We start from the raw sequence: 26,047 nt of genomic DNA, 5'->3' as shown, positions 1-26,047 counted from the left end.
CACCACCTGTTTCCTTGTGACCTTTGATCCCCACAACTTACACAGCTGACGATGAATTTAGATTGCTGCTATGTTTTGTGCTTTCGTTAGTTAGATAGTTTGTTAGTTAATGTTCCATAGATCAGTTGAGCAGTTCTTTTATCGGAATGATGTAGAATGAGTTAGTTTCAGGATATGTATACACTATTAATGTTAACTGTAATGAATCCTTTTTTTAGTCCTATGCATGCAACTCACTTAAAAAGAAGGTTTTTTTATTTATATGTATCCTGGCCAGTAGTTTCTGAGTAGAAATTTGTCAGTGGAGTAGAAGGAGTTATCCAGGAGAAATCATTTTAAGATATATTTAAAACTTGCTTTACTGCTTGTCGGACATTTTATGGTGTTGGGTAATTGATCAAAAAATTTTGTTGCTTCACATTGAACTGCTTTCTGAGCCACTGATAGCTTTCTTTAATAATGGATAGTAAAGGTCATTTTTCCCTGTAGTGCTGTAAGTATGAACATCAGTATTCTTTTTAAATTGTGATGCATTACTTACGACGAATTTCAGTAGTGAATATATGTATTGTGAGAGTGCAGTTAGAATGCCTAGTTCCTCGAAGAGGTACCTACATGGCCTCCATAGGTAGACACCATGTATCTTTCTTACTACTCTTTTGTGTGCAGTCAGTACTTTCTTTCTAAGTGATGACTTACCCCAGAAAATTATTCTATAAGGCTATACTGAGTGGAAATATGCAAAATACAGTAAACTCTTGGTTATCTGCAGGAAGATTATCAGTTTTGCAGATTATTGATGTCCTATTTCTCCTTTCTTTTCTTCTTCTTCTTATTCTTCTTCTTCTTTTATCACTGAAAATTTTTCTTTAATCTAGGAGTGGTTGCAGTGAATGATGATCTCATGTTACAACATGAGGGTAGTAAACAAGTGCTGGATTCTGATTGTTGCAGGACATAGTCATTGGTTTCTGTTAGTGTCGAATAGTATCTGAAAAGCGAAAGCATGAAATAGGAGAAACTGGAACTAATACACAAGTTTGATAAATTCAATATTGGTACACAAACTCTGGAATTGATGTTCAGTGTGGGTGAAACTAAAAGAAAGCTATCCAGACAGGTCTCAGAAGGCCCAATAGTACCGATCTACCTCATCCTCAGCCAGCAGCATAACTGGATGTGTATATGGAGGGGCATGTTGTCAGCACAACCCTCTCTTGGCCATTATCCATTTTCATGACTGGAACCACTACTACTCAGTCAAGTAGCTTCTCAGTTGGCCTCACAAGGACCGAGAGCACCCCGCTTGCCAACAGCACTTGGCGAGCTCAGACGGTCACCCGTTCAAGTGCTAACCAAACCCGACAGTGTTTAACTTCAGTGATCTAACAGGAACCATGTTACCACTGCAACGAGAATGTGGGTGAAACTGTGATCCGTGATATTTGGAAAACCAATGACAAAATAATTCAGTGCACTAGCAGTTTAACAGGGAAGGCTGTGAAAATGTCAACTTACGCAGAACTCAGTAAAGCTGTGTTCTAATGGTTTCAGCAGAGAATAGTAGAGGGCACACAAGTATCTGGCCCAGTATGTATCAGGTGAGCCCAGTTTTTCCTCAAAACCTTGGGGTTTTCAGGAGATTTTAATGTATTGTCTTGCTGGTTAACAAGGTTAAAACAGCATAATGGTATCTGGAGATTGCTATCCAAGGAGGAAAGTTAGTAGGGATAATATGGTTGAATTTTATAGTGATTTCCAGGAATTTATTGCATGGGAAAATTTAGAGCTGAAGCAAATAAACCGTGCAGACAAAACTGGGTTGTTTCAGAAGTGTCTGCCGACAAGGACTTCAGCTTTCAAGACAGAGTATAGTGCACCTTGTTATAAATCAAACAAGGAAAGGATAGCTGTGTTGTGTTTTGCTGATGGTACAGGACCACTTAAAGTCAAGTTTGGTGTAATAGGTAAAGTTAAAAACAGTGCTGTTTCAAAGGAAAAGAATTGCACAATTTACCCACCCATTATTTTCACCAGAAATGGGCCTAGATTGATCACACAATATTTCAAACATGGTTCCATAATTGCCTTGTACCACAGGTGCGAGAACATTTAATGTTCAAGAGTCTATCTAGGAGAGCTGTATTGTTACTGGACATTGTGCCATCGCGTCTGGATGAAAGTGTTCTGTTAACAGATGACTGGATGATAGTTGTAAAATATTCACTTGCTAATGTTATAGCCTTAATCCAGCCAATGGATCAGGGCATCATTGTTGCCATGAAGAAAATTTATAGAGGAAGTCTGCTACAAAAACTTATTGTGAGGGTAGAAATCGTCAAACATTTTAGAAACAGTTAACTGTGCTAGACGCAATTTATAAAGTGTTGAACTCTAGCCAAGTCTTGGAAAAACATTAACCCTAAGAAATTGATGAAATCAGTAATTCTGATGATGGAGAAGACTGCTCATTAGCACTGTTAGCTGCTGTTTCAAAAAGTACACCAGGATCTGAAACTGTTGACATATAAAATTTTTCTGAATGGTGTGACGTCAGCTGCATAGAGCCGGATCGTGAGATGTTGAGCAATAGTACTATTGTTCAGCAAATACAAGGGATATCTGAGGAGATGAATGACAGTAACAAAGATGACAACATTCCTCTAATTCTAGAAACAGTAACCATTCATGTATCAGGATGTAAGTGGGCTAAAGCGTTACTGGACTACCTGGAACATTAAGAAGATGTTGCCCATTCTGACAAGTTGGTGACGCATAAAGCTCGTAGTGCGATATGTAAAAGACAAGTTAGCTCTCTGAGGCAGAAATCAGTTCAAGATTATTTTGTTTCAAACTAGTGTAATGTAAGGTAAAACTGGATTTCTGTTTTTGAACAACCTTAATACAGGACTGTGCACTTTAATTGTGGATCATCCATGGAATTTGATTATGCCCAGTATTCAAGTCCTCAATTACCATGTACGAGAAGCTCAGTAATGTGCTTCTTCCAGTTCAAGTTTTCATCAATATGTACACCCAGACATTTGGAGCATTCTACCGTATTTAACACTCTTGTTCATGTGCTACACTTGTTGTTGGTATGACTCTTATTTGTTGTACAAAATTAACTATAGTGTGCTTTTTTCTTCTTACATTTAAGGAGAGTCCATTTTCTAATAACCACTTAAGTCTTTGGAAAATATCCTTACCCTATCTTCTGTCGCTTTCACTGTAAAGGAATTTACTAAAGCACTAGTATCATATGTAAAAAGTACCAATTCTGTTTGTTGGATGTTAGCTGTAGGGTTATTCATCCAAAATTGAATCCAAGGACCTTCTGTTATGATTTCCCCCCAGTCAATAAAATTTTCTGTCCCTCCAACATTGTTTGAATTATTCAGAACAACTTTTTGCGTTGTGTTCGTTACATATGATTCAAACCAGCTGTGTGTAAAACTATCAGTCCCATAAAACCTGATTTTTTCTAATAGTGTAACATGATCTACACAATCAAACACCTTGGAAAGATCACAAAAAATAATAACTGGTGATAATTTTTTGTTTAACATTATAGTATTTGTTGAAAAAATGTTTATTTACATCTAAATTTACATATATACTTTGCAAACCATAGTGAGGTGCATGGTAGGGGGTACAGTTATTAAGGTACCTGTTGTTAGGGTTTCTTCCTGTTCCATTCACATATGGAGCTCAGGAAGAATGATAATTTGGATGCCTCTATGTGTGCAGCGATTATTCTGATCTTATTCTCACGATACATATGGGGTAGTATATTCCTAGAGTCATCATTTAAATCCAGTTCTTGAAACTTTGTTAATGGACTTTCTTGGGATAGCTTATGTCTATCTTCAGAAGTCCTCCAGTTTAGTTCCTTCAGTATCTCTGTGACACTACAAACCTGTGATTAGTAATGCTACCCTTCTCTATATACGTTCAGTATTCCCTGTTAGTCCTATCTGATATGGGTACCACAACACAGTTGAGCAATATTCTACGTTGGGTAGCATGAGTGATTTATAAGCAATCTTTTTTTGTAGACTGATGACACTTGCTCACTATTCTCCCAATAAACTGAAGTCTACCACTTGCTTTTCCCACGACTGGACCTATGTGACCATTTCATTTCCTATCCGTATAAATGTTACACTCAGATATTTGTATGAGCTGAACAATACTCATTGATATTATAGTCCCAGGGTTTGACAGTTTTTTGTTCTGTAAAGTGAAAAATTTTAAATTTCTGAACATTCAGAACAAGTTGATAGTCTATGCACCATGTTGAAATGATAGTCTATGCACCATGTTGAAATCTTATCAAGATAAATAGCATTCACAGTTGAATAACCTTTCTAGAATCCAAACTATGATATGCTAAGTGAACTGTTTCTACTTACACGTGAGACTACTCTTTTCAAATATTTTGGAAAAAAATGTCAGTAGGGAAAGGTCTTGTCACCCTTCTTATGATGAGGTTTACGGTGACAATTACATATTTTAATATTTTAAACTGTTTGGAAATATTCCCTGTGCCAGAATGCATTACATATATCCCATTAAGGACATTACTTATTAAGTTGGAACAACTTTTCAGAATTCTGTTTAAAATTCCGTCATCACTACATGAACTCATGTTTTTTAGAATTTTTTATAATTCTGTTAATTTCAGTTAAGGATGTTGGTGCTACATCTAGTTGCTTAAAGTTGTGTGGAAAGACATTTTAATACATTCTGTTGCCTCTACAGCTGAATTGTTTAATCCTGTTTCTGCTGCTACATTAAGAAACTGATTGTTAAAACTACTTGCAACTTGTGAATTACCTGTGTTAAAACTACTTGCAACTTGTGAATTACCTGTCACACCATTGTCATTTAGTTTAATTGTAATTATTTCTTGTACACTGACTGGATATACTGTCTCCCATTTGATAATGTCCCATATAGGTTTAACCTTATTGTCTGCATTATTTATTTCTGTCAGGATATGCTTCTGGACAACTTAATGACTTTCCTTAAAATACCACAATTTTTTTTTTTTTTTTTTAGTATTCAAGTAATGTTGGATCTTGACTTTGATCTTGATATAAATTTCTCTCTTACTTTTACATGAAATGTTAATTCCCTGTGTCATTGATGTCCTGTCTTCTGAATAACTTTTTAGGAAAGCAGTTTTCAGATATTGACACAAAACTTTCTAAGGAATAAATTGAGTTTGACATTATCACCTCTTTCACCCGAAACCACCTCTTTTAATGTACTCTTAAAACTCTTGTGTCCTGTTCTCATTAGTAAGCCTCACTGCATTATGGGGACCTGTCTTGGGAATGTAACATTCCATGTTGTTTATTTCCATTAATTGTGCATCATGATCAGACAGTCCATTAATTTCAGTACATATTAATTGTTTCAGTCTGAGCACTGTCTACAAAAAATGTTATCTATCAGTTTCTGCATGCAATTTGAAAAATTGGTAGCCTGCAAAGAAGAAGAAGATAAAGAGAGAAAGAAAGGACAAACAGAAATATAAATGTTGTAGGAAAGTTCTGGGAGAATGTAAATACTTTTGGATTACAGGAGACCACTCGCTGGAAAGCAGACCTGCTGATTCATTGATAGGCACATACAAACAGAAAGAAAGCTTGCTAGCTGTCAGAATAATCCTTTTTTGAGCTATAATAAATTATACACACATACACCTACGCATACACACGGCTGCGCCCCTACAGAATCTCGGCAGGATGAATAGTGCCAGTGCTGTATTTTGCCAGGTGGGGGCCGTGTCAAGTGGGGTGTGTAGAGGGGGGGGGGGGGGGGGGGAGAGAGAGAGAGAGAGAGAGAGAGAGAGAGAGAGAAAGAGAGAGATAGGTGGGAGGCAGAAAGAGAAATTGGCGATTGGTGACTTGCACTCAGAGGGAGGAAGTCAGTATGCCGAATATGAATGTGAGAGAGATGGGTAGCAGGTACATGGGCTGGGTATGTGATATCAAAGCCAGTGGGGAGTGCCACAGGCTGAAGATGACATGAGGGTGTGAATCGGAAAGGGGTGATTGACAGAGGATAGGCCAGGATGATTACGGGAGTGAAGGGTATGTTGCAGGAATAACTCCTATCTTCGTAGTTATCCATCCTACCCATCACAAACCTTACCACAACCTACAATACTTGCTGAAATGCAGCACTGGCACTGTTTATCCAGCTGACACTATGTAGGGGCATGGGAATGGGCATAGGAATTTTTTTTTTTTTTTTTTTTTTTTTTTTTTTTTTTTTTTTTTTCACTGTAGCTCAAAAAATATCACTCTGAAAGCTGGCAGGATTTCTTTCTTTTTGTGCATGCGTTTATATCTATGACATAATGCTTTTGCTTTTCAGGGAGAAGTAACCTGTACTCCAAAAATATATTTAAAAGAAGGAAGCTCATTTTAATGGTATTTGCTGCACTAGGAATATGTTCATTAAAGTTAAAACTGATCGCGTGTACATATCCTGTAAACCAATTCATTCCTCATCATTTTGATACAAAAATCATTCAAATGATCTATGGAACAACTGCTTCTGCAGAAAGAAAAAGCTCTATGAACGGACAAAATGTTCCCGGGCAAGGCTGCAGGTAGCACTGAATCTCCCTGAAGCTCCCAGGCGTTCATGTGATACTCCTAATGTGAGAAACCTATAAGATACTATGTAAGTGTTAGCCCAGGAACTTTCGGTAACACTCCCCCCCCAACCCCACCCACCCACCCACACACACACCTGATAAAATCTTAAATGACACTGTTGTTGAGCCGTGAGACCCACATTAGAAAGTATCTTATTTCTTTTTTAGTGAAAATTTCTGTTTTTCCTTGTTCTGTGGCTTATGAAGTGACAAAAATAAGAAATTATGTTGAGGAGGAGTGTCTGAAGTTTTTAATGTATAAACTATTAAATTCTCATGCGATAGATTATGTTGTAGATGAGTTTTTATCAGTGATCGTGTAGTTGAATATTGAATAAAATATGTCTGTTTTATACCATTGCAGTTGTGCATTCATACCTGTCTAATTAGACCATAGAATGATAGAACGCAATGAAAATGGATTATTTTATATCTCATAAATATAATACATACAATGAAAAAATGGAAGGTGACAAGTTTCCAACAATGCAGTTTATTTTGTTATGGATGCACAAACTGGAAAGTCTTTGTAACACAGAGCCTGACGGTACATAGGTACATACATTTAAATTACTGTAGACACGTCTCATGTTTAGCAAATGAAAACTACGCTTAATTGCAAAACGCCGGTTTTTGGTCACCAGCATTTTGGCAGCACAGTAAAATGGTTGTATTACCATCTATGAACTGTAGATTCTACAAGTGCTGAAACATTGCTGTCTTTGTCTCACAGATGGGAAGGTGGAAATTCCAACATTGCACAGGATAGTAACGATTCTGTTGTTCGTATGTTTTTCAGAAGACTAAAGAAAAAACAGAAGAGTAAGTGTGAAACACATATATATGAAAGGAAGCGCCAAACTTGCAAATTAACTTGTAAAAACACACATGAAAAATGCAGTAGATAAAAGTTACATTACAGAAAACATTATTCCTACTAGGTACTTTAGAAAGTACACAGAATAAACTGCTACAGTATACACTGTACCCTCAAAACTGAATAACTCTTTCATTATTTTGTCAGAAACTTTATGCCCTTCTGCTCTGCTTTTCCTGAACCACTGCAACAAACAGTCTTCCACATCCTCATATTTTACACGGTGAATGTGTGTCCAAGTACTATTAGCAGTTTTGAATACACTTGTCCTGTCTTTAGTTTCCTTTGCCTCAAGTGCAATGGAATTTAAGGTAATTCCTAATTCCTTGATAATATCCACTCACTTTCAATTGGTATCATCCTTCACTGTACAGTTCTGCATCTGATGTTTACGCTCACTCGAATTGCTCGGTGCATGTAGTTCCGCTAAGCCCGTCGGATGTCAATACAGCTGCTTTGGACTGAGGGGATAATTGTACTAAACTTCCATGACGCTCATTTGAGCATTGCACGCTCAAATTGCCTGGCTGTCTACTGTAGGTACCCGAGTGCTGCTCAGTTGCCCATTGTAGGGTCAAAACGCTTGAACCTGAGGTGAAGGAGAGTTTGAAAGTGAAACGTAATTCGAAATAATATCTCCTGAGTGCAAAAGACAGTGGATGTAATAATGTTTGGGAGAGATTTTCATTAGTGACTGATGAGGATGTCGGCTACATGTACTGTAGCAAGTGCTCTGTTCTCCTGTCTTAGAGATCTGCCACCACACGTCTGAAGGCACATGTACACAGAGCATGACAAAGTGTATGTTCTGAAGCATTAGTATTTTCTGAAGCATTAGTAGTTTCAGTGAAAGCTACAATAATTGAAAAGGTGCATAGAAATGTGTGCCTGAGACCTTCATCCATTTGCATTAACATTAGGTGTAGGATTTCTCGCTTTATGTCAGGAGGTTGTAAGTGCCAGTTCAGAACTGGGACATGTAGATGTTTCCAACATTTTGCCTCATCTTATGATGGTAGTATGAAACACTGAAAGACAAGCAGATGAAATTCAAGTGAATATGATGCCCAACTTTATACAGGGAATAGGTGTGAATGCATGAGGATGTACAGCAGAAATATGGACCGATACATATGGGGAAATGTGTTACCTATCTGGTACTGTGCACTTTGATTATCAAGATGAGTTACTGCGAAACATGGGATTGGTGACAACTCACTTTTCTGAAAAGAAAAAAAAATGGCAAATTTATTAAGAACTACATTGAAGAAACTTTATTCAAATTTTTAGGAGTAAACCCCCAGCATTTTAATAAAATTTCATTTGCCACTGACCGAGGCACTAATATATGGAACCCACTGCAATCCTTTCAGCACTATGTATGCATTACACATTTTAAACACAGCCCTGAAACACTTGTTGGATTTGATAAATGGGTGTGGAGTGGTTTATCCCACAACTTATTCTGCTAAAGACAGTGTCCCTTTTGTGGAGAAAACTGGTGAAGTGAATTCAGTGCAGGCAAACTTGACGCAAGAAACAGAGTGTAAGTGGGACAGCTTGTTTTGAATGCTACTGTCTGTAGTAAGGCAGTACAACAAAATCCTGGAACTGCTTCCTGAGAGAGGCATCTCTGAAAAATGTACTGGTTACGACAAGAACACTGCAAAAGAACTCGTGACATTTGTAGAGCCATTCAAAGATGTGATGAGAATGCTGGAAGCTGACAAGTTTCCAACAATTCAGTTTGTTTTGTTATGGATGCACAAACTGAAAAGTCTTTGTAACACAGAGCCTGACGGTACATAGGTACATACATTTAAATTACTGTAGACACGCCTCATGTTTAGCAAATGAAAACTGCGCTTAATTGCAAAATGCAGGGTTTTTTGGTTACCAGCATTTTGGCAGCACAGTAAAATGGTCATATCACCATCTATTAACTGTAGATTCTACAAGTGCTGAAACATTGCTGTCTTTGTCTCACAGATGAGAAGGTGGAAATTCCGACACTGCACAGGATAGTAACAATTCTGTGGTCGTCCTTCCGATTACAGAAAATATCTGTATCTTATAGAGATGAGACATTAAATACTGAGCATCAAATGTGCAATGAAATATTGGTTTCTGATAAGCTACAATAAAATTATAATGTGGATGTAACATCTTACCCTGCTTTTGTTGTATCTGTAGATATTTATTTATATCTGTAGATATTTATATCTGTAGATATTTATTTATATCTGTAGATATTTATTTATAACTGTTGAGAGACTGTCAGCTACACTCAGCAGCTGGGAAAATGAAGTATCTGTTTTCAGAGTGACTAGATTGTGGTCCACGTCACACTCAATCTAGTGATGAAGTTGACTTGTACACAACCTGATTGGGTAGTCGTGACGATGAAGATCGTCTTGAAAGGTGAAATCATAACTGTAGTCTTTCCCATACCTCTCAAATTCAACGAGAAGAATGTTTTGTGTTCCAGCCACAAATTTGAATAGTGAAAGATATTTCAGTGCAGTTCGAAAAGTTATCTCAGACGGATGAAGAAAACTTATCTGAAACGAGTCGTTTCATTGTAATTTCACCAACAGGGAATAATTTGGAGGCTATTTTGCTATTGCTAGATTTCTAATTTATTTGGCAATCAAGTCCACATACATACATTTGAATCAATAAAGCAGAAGGTGTTATATAAAATAGGAATTGAAATTTTCATTACGAGACCAACAAAAATTGGTAGTTACATAGTTTTCTTGTGAAACTGGAAATTGTTTCCAAATATTCGATATTGCATAAAGCACACTGTTTTCTCTAGTGGATCATAACAGTTTCACTATTAGACATTACTACCCTGAAATATACATCTACAGCATAACTAATGTGATGTGAGTAGTTCCATTAGCTGGAGGGAGTATGTCAGAAATGACACTGGCCCACAGACAGGCAGAACTGCCACTATAACAGTTTCAACCACAGCACTAGAGCATGCTGCCTCTGCCCTCCCCACCCCACAGCGCTTCATTCAACCACAGTCTGCCCACTTTGAGCATTTGTTCTCTGGCAAGCCGTGAGTGAGTGTGGTGGGCACAAGCGAGCAAAACACCCTATTTGCAGACATCTACTTCACTGCACTGAAAAGTCATAGTTTTTCAGTGATCATAATGCTTTTGTTCTTTCTTTCCCTTATAATAGTCATTTCTCACCACAATCAGAAATACAGTAATTATGGTACAGTAGCCTATACAGTAGACTTCATGAAGTAGTCGCATTTAATATGTGTGTTACTTCACTGAATACAGATAAACTAATGATGTGCTGTGATGTGCTTTGGGATTCATGAACGACATGTAACAATACTTGTTCAGTTGCACCCTAATGCTGACTCACCAGAGTTTGTGTAACTTCAGAAAAACAAATGACTGCTACACGTAGTACGAACCTTTCGTATGGCTATTGCCACCACCTAACTGTAAGTTTCATACTTCATACTTTTTTATACTGAACAGTATATGCGTAACACCTGGTTTTTGGAGACTCTGTTGTTGCACTTTGTTTTACGGATTGGCAGATAATAACAAAAGTACAATCTCAAGTTTGCCACATTAAAAATTAAGCTTTAGATGGCTTCAAGCACTCCCTACAATGTGATTTTCTAGTTGACAATGCAACACATGCAACTGCGACTACACCTCTCCGCCTGCAGTGTGATGTTAGTACACGGAGCTTCAGAGCTTACCAATCCTCTCCCTACAACCCCCTTCTCAAACTGGATGTCATAACTTGCGTACATTGAGGGCATTTCTCCAGGACTGAAGAAAAAGTATAAGGAAAAAAATGTATAAGTGAAAAACATATAAATGAAGCTTTACTGTATAGCTATTACTACAGGGAGTAGTGTGGTCTATGGAAAACTACTGAAATCAAGCCAAGGGTAGAGTTATGTAGGAATGAGTTCTATATTTTGCCTTGTACTTAATTTTTATTTTGAGATTTGTCTTGAACAGAACTTAGAATACTTCTGCATAAATACATAATTATCTAAAATATGCCAAATTTTTTAACTTTTTGTATCTTGCAGAGCCAGGCAGCAATGTTTACAGATATGAGTTCAAACCCCCAGCTACCTGGGCACTCACCTAATCCAAAGTTACTGAACAGCCGTACACAGTTCCTCCTGCGAGTCATTTCAGCTGCTATGCAGATGATACGGCCTGTTGATGGACTGGAAGATGCCACTTCGTCCAAGGCAAGTTTAATTTTAGAAACCAAAGATTTTCTAAAAATTGTAGCCAGTCTACTCAGTATCACTTTGTACATTGCTTATTCAAAGAATCCAAAAGAGAATATTTTTGTCTTCTGGGTCCTTCAGAAGTCCTTTTGACAGTAGCATGAATCTGTTTTTCCATTCAATTTTTTGCCTGTAAAATAGCTGCACTTTACCAAAAAAGAAACGAGCAGAAAAAGAACCAGTGTAAAAGAGGTAAAGCAGACTATAGACAGAAATAAAGACAAAGAGGATAGTAAAGAAAATTAACTTATTTGGATGAGAGAAAGAAGCAAGTAAAAGAGACATAATAGTTAAAGGTAAAAGTCACCTGCCAGCCTATTTGTCTTCAATAATCATGCAACAGAACAGGGTTACAATACTCTGTCCACCAGTGTGTTTTATCAGTCCAAATCGAAATGGTGTTGGCCATCAAGTGGCACAATTCACAGCTGGGCACAGGATGCTCGAGTTCAGTGGCTTCTTTACAACCCATGCCATCTGCATACTTTTCCCCAGCATCAGCTTTTCTTGATTACGCAGTGGGAGTTACTCGTGCAACACATCCTTCAGTCCCGTGTTCCTCCTAGCCTCAGTCTTCGCAAACTCTCCAGACCCACACCCTCTACCCAATAGTGTCCCCTTCCTTTGTCCTATCACCCCCTCCTATTTCACACCTTCACATAATCATTATTGAGCCCTTCGTGAACTCACCAGCTCCAGTGCCCATGTGTCACATTCTTTTCCCCTATACCTGCTGCTGCCCTCCTTCCCCATTCCCTGTTCATATCATGCACACCAGGTGCCTCTCTCTGAGCTGCTTACCATCCCTCCCCTATCCCTCCTCCTGCTACCCATCTCTATCATGCTCTACCCACTATCCAGTTCCAGCAGCGTGTGTATAGCCAGCCGAGTATAGTCACATAGGTGTGTCTGTGTGGAAAAGGGGGGGGGGGGGGGGGAGGGGGGTGAATACGTGTAATTTCTAACAGAAAAAGAGACAGAGCTCAAAGGCTAGTGAACACTGTTTTCTGTTACGTGTGTCCACATATCAGTCTGCTGTAGGTGAGTGGTTGCGGTTCCTGTATTTTACACAGTTTTCCATTCAGCAATTTCTGTTATTGCCATGAATCTTCATAGATATGTCATTCAAGATTGCTCAGTATTTATGTTGCTGATTTGTAAGTAATACATTATTCAAACTAGCTTTAACTAAAGTATTTACTCAGCAGCACTAATCACTTAATGATCCAACACAATGTGTTAAATCTCCACAGTGTACTGACCTGACTGCACTCTCCTTTTGAAAACATTTCCTTGCTTTATTGTTCTTCTCCTGCTACCTACACAAGGCCCATTCCATCAAAGGAAAAGCCACATGTGTAGCAACTACTTTGATATATCAGCTATGTGCAAAAAGAAAGTGTATTCCCTCCACATCCATATTTGCATGGCAACTATCAAAAAATGTTTTACTGCAGGTTCTGCAAAATGTTTAGTTTACTACTTGGGCCACACAGGCTGTTGTTGTCCATACATATGTACATCCATATACTCATTAATGTGGTTTATTCAGAGACTTTGTAAATGTAGAGCTTTTTTAAGAGTAATGCTTAGGTTAAGGAGGAGGAGAACAGTGCCATGGCAATACATGGGGGATAATCTCACGGACAGTCTGGATGAGTACTAGGGCAGAACCCTGTTGCACAGCACACTTCGCAAGGCTAGTTATGACCTTGATATTTGTTCTCCCTTCCAGTATCTGTTCTTCACTTACTCTCAGGCGGGTATTTGTTCTACAAAAAATCACTTGGTACTTTCCACCAACGGGGTCTCAGATTCAGGTAATTTTTCTAGTCTTGCTCTCTTTTCTTCTGATGTTTCTTTTCCATGGATTTCATTTTATTATATTTTTTCCTCCCTCAACCATTTTTAAAGAACTTGGTTGTTCCTTTTTTGGCTTGTTTATAGTATATTTTCTCTTCTCTTTTACTTACTGTTTCATCTTTTCAAATCTCATCCATTACCAACAATACATTTTTCCTTTCTGATATTGCCCAGTAAGTGAGCTTGACCAAGAGTTCCGGGTGAATTTTCCGGTAACAGGAGCCTTTAGTTTTGAAAAGTAGCAGTTTTGAGTCTTTCTACATGTTTCATCTGCTGCCTTTTGGTAAGCAGATATTTCTGTTTGCCTATTATTATGAATGTCATAGACACTTTGGTTGTAACTATAATACATCTTGTTTCTCACCTTTCTTTCAATGTCTGTGGCCACAGTGGTTTAAGTTGAGAGATTTTAAACATTTCCTTCAAAACAGTATGCTTGTCAGAGCCACTGGTGCACTAGAACCCTGAATGCTGTCATGCTGTATAGAGTTAGGTTCTTTCCAAAATATATGGATTAGTCATGTATGGTCTTATGTGCTAGCTACTTAGAAAGTCACCAGTCCAGTCTGTGATTCCTATTTGCACCATCAAGCTTAAGACTAAATACTGACGATCATATGCTGAGAGTTGAACTAAACTTTGTGGACACGCAAGTTTTCACAGAGCCATTTTTGTCAGCTTGAGGAATACAAGTAGGCACCTAAAAATAAATAGAATTTTTTTCTGTGGGTAAATGTCATGTTTTACCTAACCATAATTTGTGTGGAAACATCAGTTAGGTCAAAGTGTGAGGTTTTGCAGAAGTATTTTCCAGTTATTTTTGTTTCAACTTCTTGCATGTCCTGAAAATATTGCCCTTTTTTGCCCATTTTTTTCCTGGAGAGACAGGAAAAGCTATAGGGGGCTATATTAGGATGGATGGGAAACTTCTGTCCTCCCCCCCACCCCCACTCAGTCCCCCCCCCCCCCCAATCCCCACCCCTACCCTCCGTATTGCTCATAACTAATCCTGAAATAGTATATCATGAACCCACTCACTAATTGTAGTAATTAAACATCAGTGTTAAGTAATTATCAAGTACCTTTAATAAATTTGTCACTATGTTCCATAATTTACTCTAATGTGTGCTCTTTAATGAAACTTGGTTGAAGCATATCATATTCTTTCCTGTAAGTTGCGCAGATATTTTACCCCAAGCATGCAGGGCACAATCTGTTGTAATCATAAAATTTGCACTGGGCATCATACAAAGTGACTGGAATGAAACCTTAAAACAAAACATTTTGTGGATCCATAACTCCAATCACAATTTCACCCCCAAAAATTCAGCTACTTAACATTTTGTTTCTTTAATAACCATTAGAGAAATTAGCATACATGGTAACATGTGTAATCAAGAAATAAGAATGTAATGATTTATTGTGTGCTATTTTTATTGCCTTTTTATGCACAAAGATTTAGGATATATCAATTTATAAATTTATTTATTTATTTACATGTGAATGTATGGAATGAGTTCCTGAAACTTAGTAATAATTAATTGTTATCAATTACAGGGAGTACAGCTTGATACCACAATTGCTGTACAGTGGATGAGTAAATGCTATTATCTTGCTTCTGTCTGGGGTGTATATAGTGATGACTTAAGGAGACATCAAGTATGTGAACTTTATGCCAGTGGCTATGATAGACTGGCAGAAGAAGTAAGTACCGCTCGGCAAGGTAGCACTGTAGCCAGGATGAACAGTATTGGTGAATTTTCTTCCAATAATGAAAAAGTCTAATACTGAGCAGCATTGAATTTTTAAATGCTTACAATTATATATATTTATATGTGATGCCCGTTCTTTTGGACATGTCCGAAGCTGGGAACTACTTTGGCTGCAAGTGGGGATTGATTTAAATCAAAGATGCAAGCTGAAAATTTGTGCTGGACTGGGATTTGAAGCTGTGTCTCCTGCTGACTACAGTGAAACTCCACTGTTACACTTTTTCAAGGGACTTTAAAAAAATGGTGTATAATGTGGGAAAAGTTGCATACAGAATACTCCTTTGCATTTTTGCACTTTATGTATGATATATGTACATAATAGCCATCAAAATACTTGTCAGGGACTTGGTTATTATCTAATAAAGGTTTATTACCTAATAAAGGTTTATTGTGAAATATAAACTGCTGGTGTAACTGGAACTGGTATGTGTCTTGGAAGTAGATACATTTTACTTAATTTCATACATCATCATCAGTGTTTTTGGGAAGCATGCAGCTGTCATCCATTATTTAAATAATGGAACTCTGCACCACTTACATATTTTTTCATGCTTAGAATGGTGCGTTTCAAGAATTTTTTCAGCTTCCTCAGTTATGTGGAAAACCGCACATATGCAAACTATCACTCACATTGTTTATTTGTGAAACATGGAAAAAAATACGTATGTAAGTATTGCACTTGACAGTGAGAATAAATTCTCGAAACATGTCATGCTAAGCATGAAAAAATATGTAATTGGTGCTGTGTTAAAACCAAAAACATTTGAGTAACACAAAGTCAGCAAAGGTATCAACTATCACTACATGTGGCGAAACAACGAAACACACTAAATATGGTTCAACAAAGGTGTCATGACAGTCATAACAATCACAAAGTTATGCAATCGAAACAGAGAAAGTTTGGAAATGGTTGTGATTGGCCATGATGTCTTTATTCGAACAAACCTAGTTACTCCCATCAGCCACTGTGCCAAATAGAGTTTGGCAGCGGCAGGAGATAAGGCACGAATCGTTCCAACTTTTACCCATTTACCAGTTCATGTTCACTGAATAGAGTGGGGCCCTGGTGTTAAGGAATTAACATATTTTCATAAGCGTAAATGTTGTGAAAATTATAAATACAATAACGCAAAATTGAGTCTGAATTAACATTGTAGCTATAAGAAATTTGCTGCGAGCAATTAAAAAATATTGTGAACAGTGGGAAAACATTAATTCTGGGAACATAAAAGTGGGGTTTTACAGTACTGAAATCAGTAGGAAAAGTGCATCTGCCAAGTAAGCAGGAGACCAGGGTTTGAATAAACTTTTCCCATTGATGTAAATCAACATCTGCTCACAGCTGATGTCTGCAATTCCTTGGTGACTTACAACTGTGTTTGAAAATTATAAATACAATAACGCAAAATTGAGTCTGAATTAACATTGTAGCTATAAGAAATTTGCTGCGAGCAATTAAAAAATATTGTGAACAGTGGGAAAACATTAATTCTGGGAACATAAAAGTGGGGTTTTACAGTACTGAAATCAGTAGGAAAAGTGCATCTGCCAAGTAAGCAGGAGACCAGGGTTTGAATAAACTTTTCCCATTGATGTAAATCAACATCTGCTCACAGCTGATGTCTGCAATTCCTTGGTGACTTACAACTGTGTTTGAGGGTTATAAACCTGATGTCTTTCATGAAAGTTTACGGTTGACTTTTTGCTACTGTTTCTGGAATTATCTCAGTTTTTGTGGTATACAGATGGAGCCCACTCAGAAAAAGACTTATTATGTGGTTATTCATTTTGGTTATGATTATAAATGAAGTTTTCCAGATTGTAATTTTATATACCAGTATCTAATCAGTAAACAATCTCAAAATAGCCTGATGTGATATTAAGTTGAAGTATATTTATTGGCAGTGACACCACACTGGTGGGGTTTTGGACATTAGTCATGGCTTGTATTGCTAGAGCTGTGTGTAATACTTTGTAGAATGCATAACTATGTCTGAAGAACATTAAAGATCCAAATTACATTGTAATTTAGCTTAACAAAATATATAACGTGTGACTAAACAATTGAAAAATGAGAAGTATAAAAATAAATTTAGTTTCTGTTGCAATTTTAGCAAAGGACTCTTTATTATGTCAAACAGAACAGAAACAAAGATTAGGTGACAGAGTTGTTCAAAATTCAAAATAATAAAAGAGAAGAGGCCAAGTGTCAAGACAGACAACAAAAGCAAAGGCAATGTGGGAGAGTGATTCATTTTTTTTATGTGGTAATTTTCTATGATACCTTGAGTATGTACCTCTATTCCCCCCAGACAACTTAATGGTAAAGTTCAAGCTTCAAAGCTTTTCTGCAGTTAAAGTGTCAGTCAGTGACAAACATGTCCATTGCAGCTGCAATGGTGGCGTTAGTAATTCGCATTCAAAGTTCAAGAGCTTGATACATAACTAAAAGAAATCAAAGATCACATCAGTCTTCACAGAAGATTTTTGTAACAGATAGGAAGTGGAATGTGGTTAGTTTGTTTTTCTGTATTGCCACTCCCACTCAGTTGCTGGATATCTCCAGTACTTCCAAATATAAACCAGTGAGGTATTAGAAATATGTTACAACATTGAAACAAGGAAAGACCTTAAAAACAAAAACAGAAAATGTAGACTAAAATCGGAAGTTGGAATGGGCTCAGATGGCAAAGCTTAATCCCAGCAGCATCCAAATAAAAGTAAAGAGAAAATTGTAAAGGCTTTCAATTGTGAAAGAAATGCGCCTTATTTTTAGGTAACAATAGATAGCCACATTACTGCTCATTGCTTCAAAAAGGTAGTGAATTGTAAGAGACAAGACATATCCATAATATTTTAAAAGACTGCATTAGTGTTTAAATAATTTTTTCTCATATTTAAATTCATATTTTGTTAGTGGCACTTCAGTGACAGTGAACTGTCTGTTGCTGTGATTTTTCACTTAATTTTATTTGAGCCACTTGACTGATGACAATTTAAAGAAAACTGTGATTCTGTGCTTAAAGTCTTCTGTTTTTGTAATTAGGTAGTACATGGAGGAAAAACGCTAGTAAAAAGCCTGAGATAAGAAAAAGAACAGGCAACTGAGAAGATGAATGACACTCGGACAATATACTTAAAGTTCTACTAAAAATTTCAGAATGTTTCAGTTGATGCCATCACAATTTCAACTGTTGGCCATCACATGATTGAGACTTACACTATTTTTTTTTTTTTTTTTGCTTTCTACTTACAATTTGAGCTCACATTTGTATGCATATACTTGTGGTTACTGTCATGACAAGTATTACAGAGAAAAGATACTTTTGACAATTTTGTCACCAATATGCATGTGGCCTGTATTATATAAAACATGTGTTCATGATAATCCATAATCCATAAATTTGCTATGAAAGGTATAGTCATTCAGTCATTTCAAGAATAGATTATTAAGTTCTTTTTAATATGTAGAGAAACAGATTAAATGCAATTTTTTCATTCTCAGATATTGCCTGCTGTGAATGATGTGGAAAAGTTAGCATCGCAGTTGCTGCTAATTGTAGGACAACGACTAAGGAAGCTTCTAACATCATCAGAAAACTTTTGTGATCGTCTGTCCCGTATAAGCCCTTCATTATCTATTTGGTTGGACAGTTTGGTGAGTATATTATTTCGGTAACTTGCATAATATCAAGCCCCATGTTGGGTGCTAAATGTTAAAATGTGGTAATAGAAATGTTGAGCAGTGATATATAGGAAAAACTGTTTTTTTGTTTGCTGGGTTGCAGTCCTGATAAACATTAAACAAATCAAAAGTCACCACTTCACTGGATGTGTGCAAAGCATTGAAGTTACATACAGGTGAACACAGGTAGCAAAATCAAAACAATTTATTAAAACAACGAGAAACATTGTTAAATACAGGGTCTTAGGTTGCTTAGACTAGACAGGCATGGCACAGAAGTGTGTTCTGAGGCTCTGGCTTTTCAGTCACATATAACATGTCTTAGTCGGCTGTCAGCACTGCAGAGCACAGACATAAAAATACTAGAAGTGTGAGGCCCATCTTACGATATGGAAACAGAGACTTGACGGTGTGCTCTGAGTGGCCTGACCATGAACTTTGAATTCAGGAAAATATGGCGCAGTAATCTGTATTGTTGCTTTGTGAAATACAAATACTAGATGATAATATTTGAAAAGGAGTGTTGCTACTCATCATATAGTGGAGATGCGTAGTCGCAGATAGTCACAACAGAAAGACTGTCAAAGAAAGCTTACAATATATCCTACATTCCTTTAACCTTCATGGCCTGAACCTTGGTTAGTCATTGTCCTTTACCAGCCTGTCCCCTTCCCTGTTCCTGTTCTAGCACTATACAGCCCTCTGTTCCAAAAACGCACCCATAACTATTTTACTTCTCTCCTTTTCCACCCCCCCCCCCTCCTCCTCCACTTCCCCTGCCCTTCTTGCCCTCCATCTAACCTCCAGACTGCATATAGCTACCCTACCCTCTCCCTAACTTGTCCCTGTATGCTCCCACAAGCAGCACTTTACCCACCCCCAGCCCTACCCTACTATCCCTCCCTCCCTTCGCCGCCCCAACCTCCTCTTTACGCCCACCACCCAATTTGCTTCCCCCATCATGCACAGCTGCTCACAATCTGGCCTCAGCGGCCAGAGACTGGCCATGTGAGTGTGAGCTGCGTTTGCGTGTATGTATGTTGTCTGATTCTAATGAAGGTGTGTTTGACAGTCTTTTTGTTGTGTATATCTGTGACTCTGCATGTCCACTGTATGGTGAGTAGCGAGTATCCTTTTCAAAATATTGCCTTTATTCTAGCCTATATTTTCTATCATTATGTGATAATATTTTTGATTCATATGTTGTGGGTGGGTCTCATAGACTGGTGGTAAAGTATATTTATTTATAAAACCCAATATTGGAATATCGATCTTGTGGCTGTCGAAAGTATGTTCTTGTTTATGACCTCCTTGTGTGCATGCTCTCTTTGAATTCCATTGTAAATATGTTGCCCGTATTTTGCTTAATTTTTGCTGTTGTCTGTAATATTGGGTGGAGTAATTGACACCATTTTTGTTTTTGTTTCACAAGAAATAAAAGCTATTTTTGTCTCATGGTATTCTGTGCACTGATATCTGTTTATTACAGCTTATGAATCCGTTTGTGAACTGCTAGATTTAAGTTCATTGTAATATAGTGCTCGTATTCTGCGTAATTTTTGTTCCCATTAGTTTTTCTTACTCTCGCATTTAATTTAGGGCACCAAAATCTTCATTCATTTATGCTAAAATCCTACTTTTTGTAGTATCTGTTAATAATTTGCACAAACATTTGTGTAACTACTGTTACATTTTTAGCATTTGCAAGGAAGAATCCTCTAGCCACCAAAACTACAAAGTTTGCTCACCTACACATACATCCATACTCTACAATCCACTTCCCTTTGTGGGAGCAACACCATTCAAAGCAGAATTAAATACTCATTCCATGACAAGATGTAATGAAGTTGAATACCAATATTGCCAAATCCAGCTAAGGTTAAGTTTTCCATTAAATGCAGGAAATGGATGCAAACAAAAATATAATAGAATAAAAGCAGTATACTTACAATGCATTTAAATTGAGCATGTCACGTACAGATTCGTAAGCAATAACAGTTACACATGGATCAATAGAACACCATGCAATGAAAACAACTTCTGTTTTATATGAAACAAAACAAATATGGAATCATTTACCCCAACCCATATTATGGATGTAAGCAGACCCCATTCAAAATATGAACACCATATTTACAATGCATTCAAAGAGTGCAGTACATGTGAGAAGTCTTAATCAGAAGCACAGTCTGATGAAACGGATGTCTGTTAACTACAAAACAAAAACAAACATGGAAGACTAAAAATCAGCCAATAAGAAAGCAAAGTTATGGATTGATAAACTAGCAGTGAACCTATGTTGTGTTATTGGAAGTCCCTATTAGTTTCACCCCCATGGTCTATAGTTGGCTGTCGACGGGCGTCTATCTAAGCAGCATGTGTCTTGGGTTGTTGTGATGTCTTTCATCTCTGTGTGATGTCTTTCATCTCTGTGTGCAGACAGTGCAAGACAGATGATTGTCAGCTATTGACAGTTGCATGCCCTGTTCTCATTATGCAAGTCAAGAGGATGAGCACCACAGAACATTGGTGAGAGCTATTTGGCCAGCATGTCCACCATTCAGGTAATAGGGTTACGAGAGATCGGCACACCAACAAGGGGGATGGTTTGCTTATGGCTGGATTGTGGAGGTGGCACGCAAGGAATCAGATTAGAGTTGGATGTCTTGTCGGCAGCAGAGTCTAAATTCAGATCAGTACTAGAATCAGACTGCAAAGGGAGCATCAGGTGAGAGACGGAACACACCCTTCGGAAAAGAAAGCAGAATCAGATGCTCTCGAGAATAAGCAGCAGACTGGAATGAAATCCAGCAAAGAATGAAAAGGGGTTCAGAAGAACATGGAGTACACTGGAGTCATCACAATACCAGATCAGCACCAATGGCAAGTGTAGACAAAGTCCTGACTACCAGGCCTTGAGATGAAACTCTAATATGAAGGCTCTTGAAAGAATCATAATGAAGTCTCACTCGTCACTGAGTATCTCCACCCAGAAAGTCCATGGAATTTGGTCACGGAATCTCATCACTGTGCTGAAAGGGTCTCTCCACACTCTGGTTGTCTGGTTTTGATCCCAGTCTCCCTCCTCTTGCACTTTTTGATTGTTGAAATTTTGTCATCAAGTTTCATCATTGGCTGCCGATATATCAGTGACAGCCAATACATCATTCCTCCTGGGCAGTTCTCCTCCTTTTGATACCTTGTTCCAGGGTGCCAACTTTGTGCTGAAAAATGGTCAGTCTTTCACAAACATGCATCCAACAGGCATTCACACAGTTTTGTCCCTCAGGATGGCGGCTTTGGCATGTTGCAAACAAGCCTGCTCCCTCAAGGACTTCCTGGTTGGCTTCAGGGCAGACACACACCTGCAGAAAGGATAGTTCCCTTTTTATGTTTTTCACAGAGACACTGGTTAACTGAAATAATTTGTTTTCGCAGTGCAGAAAGCTGGCTGGCAACAAGTTCCCTCTATCAGTTGTACGCCTTTCACAGTTTGGTCTTTCCAGTGGGAAACAGTGTACTTCTTAGGACATCTGCCTTCTCCATCGCTTGCATCTTGGGGAAGGGTTTTCACAGAGCACCTCAAAGCATTCTTTTGTGTGTAATGCTGGTGAATCTGTGCCACATGCTCTCTGTTATACTTTGGCATGAACTACATAACTTTACAATGAATATAACAGAAAATGACAAATTCAACAATGGAAAATCCAGGATGAACTGTAACAATATTATGAAAACGACAAATGCTACTCGTCAAATAGTGGAGATGCTGAGTCACAGATAGGTACAACAAAAAGTCTGTCAGAAAATGAACTTTCAGCCAACAAGGCCTTCATTGGAGATAGAACTCACACAACTGCAATTCACACACACACACACACACACACACACACACGACTGCAGTCTCTGGCTACTGAGGCCACTTTGCAAGCAGCAGCTCATGGTGGGAGACACAACCGGGTGGAGGGGGGGGGGGGGGTAAGGAGGAGGCTGCAGCAGGGAGGGGGAGGGATGGCAGGGTAGGGGTGGAGGACAGTAAAATGCTGCTTGTGGGAGCTTACAGGGGCGAGGTGAAGAGAGGATTGGGCAGCTAGGTGCAGTCAGGAGGTTAGACAGAGAGTGGGGGAGGGTTAGTGGTAAAGGAGAGAGGTAAAATGACTGTAAAATGACTGTGGGTGCATTGGTGGAATAGAAGACTGTGTAGTGCTGGACTGGAAACGGAGAAGGCGCTAGAGGGTAGTAATGAAGACTGATAAATGTTGAGGCCAGGATGGTTACAGGGACATAGAATATATTGCAGGGAGAGTTCCCACCAGCACAATTCAGAAAAGTTGGTAGTGTTGGGAAAGATCCAAATGACACATGCTGTGAAGTAGTCCCCCATCCCTACTGTGCTATCCCTCCCCCTCCCTGTCACAGCCTCCTCTTTACCCCCACCACCTGGTTGTATCTTCCATTATGCACTGTTGCTTACAGTGTGGCCTCAGCAGCCAGAGACTAAAGCCAGGTGTGTGTGAGTTGTGGCTAGAGTGTGTTTGTGTATGTTATATCTTTGATGAAGGCCTTGTTGGCTGAAAGCCCAGTTTCTGACAGTCTTTTAGTTGTGCCTATCTGTTACTCAGCATCTCTTGTTATTTGGTGAGTAGCAACTATCCTTTTCATAAATAATTACAAATGAAATTCATGTACATCCTCTCTCTCTCTCTCTCTCTCTCTCTCTCTCTCTCTCTCTCTCTCTCTCTCTCGTTTGTCATGTTGCTGATAATGAATAAATACAGAAAATAATTTCATAAAAGGCAACATAATATATTGGCAAGACATAAGATAAAATTGCACAATCCTGAACAAATTGCGCAGTTCACAAATTTGACCAAATGCACAACCCAAATCTCTCTAGTGCAGTTGCTAGGGGAATGATGTTCAGTTCAATGTGGGAAAACTATTTATTTCTTCCTGTACCCTTGTGAGCATAACATTATGTAATATTGATAGTACAAATGATTCTAGTTCTGCACATTTTGCTTTAGTTAACATAATTAGCCTGGTGTGTATGTAGGGCAATTGAGGATCATAGTTACAGTCAGCTAAAGCAACAAGCTTGTAGCCAATTTAATGGACAAATGTTCTTGGTATTATTGGATTGCACGTGGCGATTATCACAGTGTTACTCAGGGTAAAGTATATATTCTATAATATGTAGATCTGAATCGGCATAGTGAGTAATTTTAATCAGGAAAGTATGTGTTACTCCAGACAGTACTCATCTCCAATACAAGAGAGAAATGTGTCATTTCACCCATGGCAGACACATAATGTGAATCAAACTGCTCCCTGAGTTGTTTTAGTACATGTCATGCATACTAGTCCCATATTACTTTTTATCAAATCAGTACTTTTTGAAATAACACACAGACATACTGTTTACAAAGCTACACACAAAACTTGTGGACAGATGAGTAAAAATCAAAACACAATAGAATTATAATCAGTACAGATTTAATAATAATTTATTTTTCACATAATCCTACCAGTTTACTGATGAAGAGGTTAACAGCAGTATTACATCTACAGCACAAAAATTCACCTAGTGCAATGCCTTTATTGGGATGGTGATACCTTACCACTAAGGAATGAGCTTGAAGTCTTTGTGGCTGGAAGAATCTACCATTACTGAAATAAACTGTGCTGCTTTCAGTTATTTCTCCCATAGCTAACAGTACAATTGTCTACAAGATCGAAAACTTCTAATTGGACAGTGATTTAATTGTGTCGGTGGTGCAGTCTGTAGACTTGAAACTCTGGTTGTGCATCACTGTGTGGTATGCAAATGTGGCTTCTTGTGCTGAACTACCTTCACTGATAAGTAGTTATCATTTCCTTTATTTCAATAGGTAACCCAAATTGTTTGCATGTCCAGTGCTAAATTTCACAGCACACACTGCCCATTCAGCATTTATCACACTGTTCTTTAGTAAACGAGGACTCCTGCAGATCTTTCTGTTGCAGTTTCCCATTTTTAACCCAGGTAATGTGAGGATAAAGTTTATTGAAGTCACTGCTGCAACCACTGGAAACATTACGCTACCATACAACAGTACAACACACTGAATTTAGAATTTATGCAGTTATTTTCAAAATCACAGTACCATCAATTTTCCAGAAGAAGCAATATATTGTATCGAACTTGAGAACCAATTTAGTTTAATTTTGCGTATGAATGATTTTTTGTATGAATGAAGTATAATGTCAGCATCCAAAGTGAAGTATTGTATCAGAACAGTTTAGAAAGAAAAAAAAGTCATACTATGCAAAACAACAATCTGAAACATTTTGCTGTTCCCAAAGAGAGTTTTGTTAAAAATGAGGACTGTCTGGGAAAGATCAGGACAAATGGGAACCCTAATCAAGCAATATACTGACTCATTACTTAAGTTTGTGTATCTGTTTTCTCTGTTATTATCAGGTAAAGAACAAGCAGATTAATGTGTTTTTTGATATTTGAACTTGTGAACTAAAACAAGAGGTCCCATCCCAAACTTTACGCAGAAATTAAAAAATCCTTCCTCTTGTGTGGTGTCAACTCTCAAAGCATCATCTTCTTCATGCCACTAACCACGGCCTAGAATCCTATCCAGTTACTCAGATTCCCCTGAACTACTGAATCCATTCACTTAAAACTCCTAAGCTGATAGGCCATGGTGGATAACTCCTAAGCTGATAGGCCATGGTAGATGTTTAAAACTGTCCTCTCACATTTCGTTTCCAACTGCGGGAGACATTCTCCGAGATAAAGTGGCAAACTGCAAAGAGAACTCAAGGAAGCGCTGTTTATATAGGTATTACAGAGGGTGCTGCTGTCCATCACAAGGTGTCAGCTATG

The 26,047-nt window shown here is 38.0% G+C and overlaps 1 protein-coding gene across 2 annotated transcripts in view; it reads left to right on the top strand.

The window, feature by feature from the left end:
• Window positions 1-26,047, top strand: part of LOC126092071 (rab3 GTPase-activating protein non-catalytic subunit) — a 217,495-nt gene that overhangs the window by 181,098 nt on the left and 10,350 nt on the right. Inside the window, exons 22-24 of one of the 2 annotated variants that reach the window (XM_049907488.1) lie at window positions 11,638-11,805; window positions 15,268-15,414; window positions 18,988-19,140. In XM_049907488.1, coding sequence (XP_049763445.1) covers window positions 11,638-11,805; window positions 15,268-15,414; window positions 18,988-19,140 — 468 coding nt within the window. Of the gene's footprint in view, window positions 1-11,637; window positions 11,810-15,267; window positions 15,415-18,987; window positions 19,141-26,047 lie in introns of both variants that reach the window. The other variant, XM_049907490.1, reaches the window with a different exon arrangement.

Source organism: Schistocerca cancellata, chromosome 7, assembly GCF_023864275.1.
Source record: "Schistocerca cancellata isolate TAMUIC-IGC-003103 chromosome 7, iqSchCanc2.1, whole genome shotgun sequence".
Taxonomy (NCBI): Eukaryota; Metazoa; Arthropoda; class Insecta; order Orthoptera; family Acrididae; genus Schistocerca; species Schistocerca cancellata.
The sequence above is the reverse complement of the archived record's forward strand: the minus strand, read 5'-3'. Positions and strand labels throughout refer to the sequence as shown.